This window comes from Thermobia domestica, chromosome 7 (genome assembly GCF_964235325.1).
Source record: "Thermobia domestica chromosome 7, izTheDome1.hap1.1, whole genome shotgun sequence".
NCBI classification, from domain to species: domain Eukaryota; kingdom Metazoa; phylum Arthropoda; class Insecta; order Zygentoma; family Lepismatidae; genus Thermobia; species Thermobia domestica.
The window spans coordinates 53372190-53383487 of NC_137460.1; the positions used below are offsets into that span (position 1 = coordinate 53372190).

Genomic DNA, 11298 nt, shown 5'->3' on the forward strand with positions numbered 1-11298 from the left:
TATATATATACATATAGAGATATATATAAATGACCACAAACTAAGTTAAATGGAGCGAAACGTTTTGGACACTACGACTAGTGCGTGAGTTGTGATTTGGACGCTCGAAATTATTAATATTTTAATATCTCGACGTGAGGTAGAGACTCATATAAGTTCTAATACACCAAAAAGTTTTTTTTTCTTTCCTCTTCGTCCAATTTTTTTTAAGTGAAATAAGTTTTTTTTCTTTTGCGTATGTCGCAAATCATAATTTTGTTTTAGCATGCCTAAGATATGATACATGTAATTATTTTTTTTTCCCATTTGTCAATATGATTGAATATATAAAATTTACTAAAATATAATACTATGTACTCTATTAATATATAACCAAGAACTTGTGCTTTTAATATTTTCTTCATAATTATATGTTTGTCTTTCTTTTTTCACTATGAATGTAATAAACTATTTGTACCCTTGTAGTTAGTTGGTTTCCTTTAACCATATATACACTGTCCTGAGTGAGTGAGCGTGTGAATGCATGATAGATTTAATATAAGTAATTTTAGTGATATCATTTGTCATATTAACATCTGTAATATATGTGTCATGTTTTAATATATGTGTTAAGGTAAATAACCTAGGTCATGAAGGACCGTCACTAACGGTTTAAATCGGCTCGAGGAGTGAAGCAAAAATAGCAGGATAAGCCTAAATACGACATCTTTCTTCCAGGAAGTTGAGATTCTTATTGATACGATACATAAATTTATATTGAGTTTATAAGTTTGATTTTTTTTTTCTTGGCTAATTCATATGTGTGGTCGATCCTAGAGGACAGAGTTCAGGTGCTGGATAGTTATCAATCACCGGTTGGAATAACTTTACAAAGAATTAAACTTCACTTTTCTCATTTCCAGGTCTAGGTCTGGGCAACCCCATGATCGTGGTGCCTGGAGCTAGGTCTGGGTGGTATGAGGGAACATGTGTCTATTCCGACGCATTCCAAAATTGATTAGTTGTTAATAACATTTAGAATGATTCATCTTTCAACGACTTTCCCGACCTTTTACTATATTTCCGGAATTATCCAGTAATTTGTTTCTCATTAAAATACCCTATTTCTTTTCTTTCTTCTTTACCTACCTCCTTCTTTTACCCTTCTACTTTCTTCTCTTTCTTTCCTATTTCTAAATGAAAGAAAACGGAGTCATGGTTGAGAGTAGTCGCTATTGGCACGGTCAATAAGTTGTTTCGATGAGTTTTCTTCGGGAGTCCGATATGGAATAATTAACAATAACAAAAGGTTTATTGGAAGTTACTCTATTGGAAAATAATCTGGATTTCAATCAGTAGGTGATGTTTCGTAATCGTCCTCGTTAAAGAGAATTAATTTGTAGCGACTCCTCTACATTAGCTCTTTTATCTTCATTAAATTTTTTTTTACGTTTTCTTTCAATTTTGGCTAACCGTGACAGGATCTGTTGCCCTAGAAACGGCGGTTTCTATGGCAACGGACAGAAGTATTCTTTCATATATATATATATATATATATATATATATATATATATATATATATATATATATATATATATATATATATTATATATATATATATATATATATATATATATATATACATATATATATATATATATATATATACATGATCGAAAATGGCATCGAATCCATACTCGCTGAGATCAACAGCCGTTTAAATCCACAAATTCAGCCCCATTAGTACTCTAAGGGGGATGGTGACATGTAAAGATAATTGAAAATTATTGGTATTAATGTCAAATTCATAGTTTTGGGGCTCCACAACTTCATTGGGGACAGTTTTGGTGCCCTTTGCGTCCAAAATGAAACGTATTCTCCCCGTGCGAAGAACGGATATTCTGCTAGTCTGTAATAATAACTAACGGAAGTTTCACTTAATATATTTCTCGCTGCTCAAATTTACTCACTTGTGCGGTGTATGTGTGTAAAGTAGAATTAAAACCTGTTGCTTTAAGTATGTTTCCGTTAGCGAAATACATTGCATATATAGTAGGACGTCGATAATCCTAACGTCAAAAATCCGAACGCGGTCCCTAGAAGCTTTTTACATTTTGTCTTAACGCTAGCGAGAAACAAACAATAGCGTGTCCATCGACGTTATGTGAAGTCAGTGTTTTTACAAAAGTTCATTTATATGTAATTGTTCGTCATGTATTTTTATTTTTATTTTTTTCTTAGGCCTATAAATTTTAAGTGTGACTTACAAGAACAGTGTTATTTAGAGTACAAGCAGGTTCTTCAGAAACACTAAATGTAAGTAGCCTTACGTACGGTATTGTAATTACTGTATGTACTGAATAACCACTGTATCGATATAAGAACATATCGTACAGTATATGTAAGCCTAAATGGCATTTTCTTGGTCATTTTCGAAAATCCGAACAATTTGAAAATCCGAACTACCTGTGGTCCCAATTAGTTCGAATTTTCGACTTCCCACTGTATATGTTGCAGACATGTTACAGCAAGTAAGATTACTAGCATCAGGCCAACAAATAGTTTTTAAACTATATTTTCCTGTTTTTGCCAATATTTCCGAACAAATTATTTTTTTCTAATGGTTTCAAAATTTCCGGAATTTTACATAGAACAATGAAGATATCTGTATGAAATATGTTTGAATTAACATATTAACTAAAATGATTCTGTGATTAGCAAAAGTGATGGTTCTGATAATACCCAAATTTTCCGTTTTTTCCCCAGCTCGGGAAAACCGTTAAAAAACTTTTTTTTAACCCAAAATTTCTGTTTTTTTCACAGACCTTCACAACACTAGTCTGAACACACAGTGCACCGAACACTCCTACCGATGGCGAATGTTAACACCACGACATCGGCAACTACAACTGAAATGAATACGTTACCATCGCCACTAGAGCTTGGCACAATGGCAGAGCGTTGCATTATCTGATGAATCCCGATATCATCTTCATCATGACGATGTGAGGGTGCGAATCCGTCGTGTTCCAAGGGAACAGCTCCTTGACATCTGTACGGGGGGGGGGGGGCGGAGACAAACTGGCTGCGGTTTAATTATTATCTGGGGAACATTCAGGTGAGCATCCTTGTGTCTATTGGAGCTCGAGGAAGGCACCATGACGGCCGAGGCGTCACACGCTTCTTGCAGACTACGTACATCCCTTCATGACGGCCATGTTTCTCATCGGTAGTGGCATTTTTCGACAAGATAATGCACCATGTCACAAGTCCAGGAGTGTGATGGAGTGGTTCGAGGAACACAGGAGCGAGTTCCAAGTGATGTGCTGGCCCCCAAACTCTCCGGATCTGAACCCAATCGATCACATCTGGGATGTGATTGAACGTGACCTGAGGGTGCATCACCCCCTCCCCGGAATTTACTGGAATTAGATGACCTGTGTGTGCATATGTGGTGCCAACTCTCTCCAGCGACCCACCGAGGAACATTGCGACCACGCCAAGACGCGTTGCCGTTGTTATTCGTGCCAAAAGGTGGACATACTAACAATTAGGTAGGTAGTCATAATGGTCTGGGTGATGTGTGTGTATATTTTAACTCGTATATTTTGTCTCGACTCGAATTTCGAGACGTCTCGACTCGAATTCGAGTCGAGTCGAGTCGAGACAGAGACTGTCGAGTCGAGACACAAGTCGAGACAGCAACATATTTTCGAGTCGAGACAACATTTTCTCGAGTCGAGTCGAGACAGGCTTAAATCTCGACTCGACTCGACTCGTGCGCATCCCTAACAACTACAGACGCCCTGGCTAGGTCTCACGGACCCCACTTTGAGAACTACCGATGTAGATAAAATCCAAGTACATGATGATTTTCACAACAAATTCACATGTCCTGGAATCAAACCAAGGGCCCCTCACACCAGAAGTGAGCGCTCTACCACTGAGCTTCATACTTCCCTATTATTATTCGCTGGTTGGCCGTTTGTATAAATTAGAATTACTCACGAACAGTCGAGTGGTTGCTAGGCATGTTTTCTGTCAATACCTAGTTCCGAGATGACCTTTATTATGGGACATAAATGATTCGTGCTTCACATTGTCAGGAAGATGGTCGTTTAGTGGTAAAACTCTTCCTTCTGGTCTGATCATACGTGAGATTAGATGGCTTCTGTGGTTGCAACGTATCTTTCCACTTTCTCATTCTACCAATTCATTAGGATCACGCAAGTAGGATTGTAATGTTAGTACGTACGTATGTCCGTCCGTTACTCCACACGGCAGTTACAACAATTATCTCAACCGAGTTCGTTAACCTTAATAAACCCACCAGGAATTTTAACAAAATCGTAGACTCCAACGTTAGGGGCTCCGGTGACCCTCCTAAATATCACAGAGTCATGATTGGAAAGCTTATAGACCAAAGATTCCAACGAGATAACATTCGAGCAATTGCCACCATATTCATAGAAGAAGAAACCTGGAGGAACCGTCCTGAAAATAAATGTAATTTACGTCAAAATAATTTAGACTAAAAAAAATGGCCAATTTTGCCCCCTCCCTACTTTCCCCATATAAGCAAAAAGCATAAATACAGGATATTACCATGTAGTGGCTTACTTCATTGCTTCATATAACAATTTTTATGAGTATACCCCCAATGGAGGGAATACCCCCCAAAGAAACCTGTTGAAAAAAACACGACCTTTACCCTTCTCCCCCCGTCGTGGTATACATAAAATGTACACCGGCGGAAAGCTGCATCCTTCAGAAATGCATTGGTACCAAATTCATCTTCTTACCTTAATTAGGGGATGAGCTATTGGGGTTTAAAGCCTGCAGCAGTTGTGTCAATGGGCGTTTAAAGGTTAATGAAGTCAATCCGTTATCATTTTAAAGGGTGACGTTTACTTTTGTCTGTCCGTTATTCCACACGATAACATTTGAACGTAATCGAATTACTTTATTATTATTATTATTATTATTATTATTATTATTATTATTATTATTATTATTGCTATAGAAAGCAAAAGCGATTGTCTCGCTCAATTTCATTAATAGAGTCAATCAGGTCCGTAGCCAGCCCAAAAATGTAGGGGGGCCCGATCCAAACATATAGTTCAACACCATATTATAGTTCATTTGCAAGCCTACCGTGAAAATTTTAGGGGGCCAGTAAAAATTTTAGGGGATCCGGTCTCTATGCCTCCAGTAGATACGGGCCTGGAGTCAATCCATTAAGACCTTTATCGATAACAGTAACATCAACGATGGTTGTGTGCGCGAATGAAACAAATGTGTATCATTGTAGAATACTAGAAGTTACACATCTCACCGTTAGATGGCACTAAATATCCTCCAGAGGTTGACATATACCGGACGAAATTAAAAATTCGCTTGATCCTCTTTACTGTCTTTACAAGAGTTTATTTGATCATGTTTCTCTTACATTTATAATCGATTCTTGTAGTCTACAGAGCATAAACGTGTGGCGTTCTGTAGATCTAAATCGTACGTCCACTTCCCATCTAGCCTTACCGCTGAAAAGAAGACGTTAAACTACGAGTTTAAAAAAAAAAGTGTAAATAGGACAGTTTTCTAAGAACTCAATGACATCAATATAACTACGATAGACATATTCTGAACTGAATAGATCACATGAATTAATCTAGCATCGTTCACTGCATTCTATATTGATTTTTACATATAAAGGCATCGCTTCGATTTATCAAGTTTCAAGGCCAGAATAATACTGACCACTATTCAATTCACACAATAAAAACTGACCAGTAAACTGAATAACAATCTAAATATAACGTACATGCAATGCACTTTCGTGCAATTTGACCTCATTTCAATTCATCCACATATTTTATTGGCTTACCTACAATGCAGGTGCAATTGCGGTCTTTTTTTATTATTTAATTTCTCTTCAATAAGCAAAATACGTGTGTTCATCTGATTTTTTGTATAATAAATACCTTGAGCCATCTTGTATTTGTCCTCCGAAACAACAAAGGTAATCCATTAACTAATATGAGCGTGTTATGAAAATTACGTCATTATAACTACTCAAACAAAACACATTGTTATTTATTTAGAAATCAATGCCCCTTTCCAACGCCTACGCTAAATGAAACATAGTCCTACAGTTCTATAATTATTGAACTGGAGTTTAGCTCTCCTCTCAGCACCAAAGATATATGAGACATGGGCTTATAGCTTATTATGCAATTTGAATCATGTAATATAATATAAGTATATAGCCATGTTATCTATAAAGTTCTATAGTTCTGTATAGACAGTTCTATATATTTTGTATGTTATCTATATTTCTACAGTTCTATAGTTTAATATGAGATCCGAGCTTCAGGGCTTCGCATCAAAGATGGCATCACAAACAATTTGTTTGCGAAAGAGGCCGTAACTCTTAATATCATAATACTAGGCACATTCAGCTCCGTAAATTAGTTTTTTCTCGGGGGGGAGGAGAAGCATTAATATTTGGCCCCCCTAGAAAAAGTTGTTTTTCTACCTCCCTCGAAATTCCAGGGCACCACCCTTCTCTTACTCTTTGTGGGCCTCACGAAACCTGTGGGCCCTCCCGCACGCCAAGGTCTACAGGGTTGCTAGTTACGCCCCCGGGCCCGTTCCATATATGACAAATTAATTAAGGGAACAATATTGATAAATCTCAAACCCATACGAATAAATATTATATCTATTGCCCCTAATAGTAGACAATTTTTACTGTAATGGGCCAACGAATCATTTTTATTATACAGAGTGGTCCAAAAGTACTATACAGACCTACATATAAAAAACACACGACTGTATACCTACTTTTGGACCACTCTATTTACCTTTCGTGTGCTATTTTGTTTGTGTAATGTAGTGAACCTGTTTGATGCTTCATTTATAATTTCATGTTCATATCGTATGTGAAGTAAGAAAATTTTGTCTTAAAGTGGGCCCTCTCGAACGGCGGGGGCTTCTTTGCCCCCACAAGTTACGGCCCTGTGTACATTAACACATTTTTTTGTTTTAAATGCGATATCGTACAAGTAGCAAAATCTCCCTCACTGGCCTTTATAGTTAACTGATCTTTAGCGCAAGGCTAATGGGGAACACGGTGACTCAATGGCAGAGGACTCACTTCTGGTGGGAAAGATCCCTGTTTCAATGTCAGGAAATGTGGATTTGTAGCGGACATCGTATCAGTGGGTTTTCCCGGTGTTCTTCCACATTCTCATTCATAATCATTCTCTTTCGTAAATCATTCACCTCCTTTAATTTATATGATATAATCGTGGAGCGTAAAACTAGAAATTTCATTTCATTTTAAGAACGAAGTGTGACAGTCGCTAGGTCGAGTTTTCTCTAGCAGCAATGGAGCGGGTCATGGGTAACGACTTTTGTCGGGGTCACTCGGATCTGGGACTCGCTTCTCAGATCCGGTGACCCAGAAGCAGCCGAAATATCATTTCTGCAGCATTACTGCAGAAATTTATAGTGGCTGAATGATGTTCACTATTCGAGTTCAAACATTCATTTGTTCCGTTCCTTGTTGACATTTCTTAATCAAGATATTATGTCTTGAACATTTCAAATACAATTTCATGTTCATTCGTGTCTTACCATACGTGGTTTTTGAGCATAGATTATACAAGAGCATTTAACAAAACACTGTTTCGGCTCAGCAATATCTAAATAAGTTTTACAGATTGATTAAACTTTGATGATCCCTCTTAAAATAAACAAGTAAATTATATTTTCTGTGATCCTGACGGCGTTTGTACTCTAATAAACCTTGTAGTTATCTTTCATTGCAATGTCTGACACGCATACGCAAACAAGTGAGGAAGAAAATGGTATTTAGTGAAAAAGCAATGGGAAAGTAGAGAATCATGTTCGTTAGAATTGCACTAGCAGCCTCACACGTCTATATGATGTAGTTTCGTCTCCGGGTCCTACTGGGTCATGAGTCTGTCCAGGTTAGACTTGGTCACTCCGGTTCATGGGTCTGACTACTTGTTATGGGTTACAAAGATCTTGATCCATTTAATCAATTATCCCTAGAGCATGAGTGTTAAATTTCATTATTAATTACATCACCGTAATTCATTTCTTATAGTGTATCTCTAACCTATAGGGCACAAACATTAAACACAGAACTGGTAATTAAAAATTAATAAGCAGAATTGAAATCTTCGTTATTATAATAATAATAAAAAAAGAACTTTCATTAAGTTTGCAGCAATTCTGACCGAACATGTCATAAGAATAAGAACAGTCTTTAGCACCAGTTCCAGACTTTATATTAGCCATAACTAGAGTACAATAAAACTCACTTTTACGTGAAGTTTCCTGGTTTGACCCCAGAAAACAGGGACGTACGCAGGAAATGGGTCCTGGGGGTCCGGACTCCCCCCCCCCCCACGAAATTTCGACTTTCGTGTAAATTTAGGCTAATTTAAGGGTCAATTTTAGGAATTTTAATACGAATTAACCTCATATTGAGTTTGGACCCCCCCCCCCGAAATAAATTCCTGCGTACGCTACTGCCAGAAAATGTTTTGAACGAAAAACGTCGTGCACAAAACCTTAAATGAAAATATTGAGTTTACTCTTATATCCGAAGTTCTAAATCAGTCATTTAATTCACCATGATGATCTGTGGTGTGACAGTTTGTGGTTCGAATTCTCAATAAATCACTCTCAGAGAGCATGAAACCAACAAACCTAGCGTTGATAGAGGACAGTGACGACAGGCAAACAAAGCGTAGTGGATAGTTTTGCAGATGCACTGCTCGTGGATTCATAACTAATCGTACACTGCCAACCTAGTTTTATTCAAATACACGTATCACGTTCTCTCTTTTCCGTACCTATTCTCTTTCTTCTAGCTCTGTTTGTAAAACCCCGCTCTTACGTCATACATCTGCGAGACAGAAATTACTACTTTACAGGGAGAACTATACCTTCTTCGAACTACCCAAGTATGTATATATAGATATATACCTGATTAAATGTATTTCTAGTGTATGTATCTGTGATGGTTTTTGCTGTGTTGGAGTATGCTCAACTGCGACTAATTTACTAGAGAAAACGACGAAACCACTGTTAGTAAAGTGAGATATGTTTATGTGAATCCAGATCTTGCGACTGCAAATAAAGTTATGCAATCGTTGGATCACATGTTTAAGTTTGTATAGTAAGTGCTCCTTAATCCGGCATGTTCTGGACCACGACCATGCCGGATCATCAGTCGTCAATATAGTTTTTACGCAAATATATATTAAAACTTGTATTTTATATGTTTATGAACATTCTGAGCCTGTGCAAATGATATAAATATCTTACTGTACAAAATGTTTGGTCATTATATGTTTTAAAATATTCTTTCTTGTTTATAATTCTATAGAATATAAAATTAAATTCCAACAATAAACATTTATTTAATTGATTATTCTTGCAGCTCAATTAATGCCAGATTACGGAATGTGTTGACCAGAGCCGGTTCTACCGTATGAGCAATACATACATTTGCACGGGGAGAGGGGACAAGTTTTGGAGGGCCGCAAAAAGCTGGTATTAAATTGAAATATATGAAGAATGTAATATTTAAAATTCATAATTTAAGGTGAATTCATGACAAACATACTGTAACTTTGTATGTTATCACTGACCTACAACTCTTCTTATTAACGGTTTATTATTATATTAATGCTATTATGTGTAACATACTTAAAAGTCATAGCTTTTAAGGTTTGTTCTTTTTTAGGAAAGGGCGGGGGAGGGGTAAATTATCTGATGCCGACTCATAGAATCCGGATTGAAGAGCGCTTGCTAGCTCAGAACCAGAACAAATCGTAAATGAAGGAAATGATGTCTTTCAGTTTTATGTCCTACTTGAAGGCTAAATGAGACGAATAATTATTAATGAAAGTAAATGATTGTGAATTCGTGAAATGGAAATATGAAAAGAAACGGGACAGCTCCGATAAAATTTCATGGACTCGATATTGTTCACTACTTACTTACATGCTCTGGGATCGGGACCCCTCGCATCAGAGGTGAAAGCTCTACCACTGAGCCAAAAAATGAAATGAAATCTTTGAGTTTTACGTCTCACAGTTATGCCGGTTAGGCTAAAGGAGATGGTGATTATGAGAAATGAATGAAATGGTGGAATGAAGAAAGTGGGAGGAAACGGGAGAACCCCGAGAAAACCCACGAGCACGGTGTTTACCACTGAGCCACCATGCACTATAAACACAAATCGGATTGACTTGATTTTCAGTTTAGCGTCTCTTTCAGCAGCGAATCTCAATAAGACGTGGACCTACAGCTTAACGTGGAATCCGAACCACATGAGTTCCAGTCGGGAATCGAACTCGGAATTCTCACGCCAAAGGCGCGTACGCTGTTTATCCACAAGGGAACTCTAAACATAAATTAAGAAATGCTTGTTAGACACTAAAACGAATTGGGGAGTAAATGTCTCACAAGTTTTACCGAGAATTTTTTGTAATCATCGTAAAACTACATAATATAAATTGCATAAATTATTATTACTATTCATAATAAAGCATTTTATATTTTAAAATTGCAATATGGTGATTTTACAAAATAGGGCCTACTCAACTTGAGGGAATTCCTACACACATGCTTTCATACAAGTGTCAATACATAGTAAATCGTAAGTGTATCGCAAAATAATAGGTTTGAAACACTATGAAGTGCTGAATTACATTTAAAACGATTTTCGAATTTTGTATTGAATATTAACTGCGTTTACATGGACTGTCACATCGTACTTACAAATATTCACTATGTTAAAAACAGAACAAAATACATTTGGTCCCTATGCCATCTTAACATAGCAAGTACGTACAGCATTCACTTGTGTGACTTGTCTCTCTCTATAGTCTAATTTACTTACCATATTTCGGATCAATATAGTCTTCGCTCTCCCTAGCATCATTTCTTTTCTCTGTAACATGATCTCCAGAATCCTGTGACATCCCCTGCGAAATTGTTCGTAGAGCTTCTCTCAGAAGCACCCGCACACATCCACTACAACTTGAAAACAGTGGGAGACCCCCAAGCAGAAGACAGAATAAAATCGTTACGCGCAATGCCGCTAGTCAGCTGTTGCTCTGCTTTGAGTTTGTAATGGTATTGGGCGCATGTAATATGAGAATCAACACATAAGATTTTTCGTTCTTTATGAGAAATAACATAATTTCTGTTCTATCTATACGTTCTTCCATATATTAGATAAACGCATAAAATATTAATTTGTTATTTGGTTTT

General features: G+C 37.0%; 1 protein-coding gene across 2 annotated transcripts in view; it reads right to left on the reverse strand.

Annotated features, from left to right (window-relative positions):
* Window positions 1-11096, reverse strand: part of Ctl2 (Choline transporter-like 2) — a 259790-nt gene extending 248694 nt beyond the window's left edge. The window contains exon 1 of one of the 2 annotated variants that reach the window (XM_081764665.1): window positions 10925-11096. In XM_081764665.1, coding sequence (XP_081620791.1) covers window positions 10925-11006 — 82 coding nt within the window. In that variant the 5' untranslated portion in view covers window positions 11007-11096. The remainder of the gene's footprint in view (window positions 1-10924) is intronic. The other variant, XM_081764668.1, reaches the window with a different exon arrangement.
* Window positions 11097-11298: the final 202 nt, after the last annotated feature.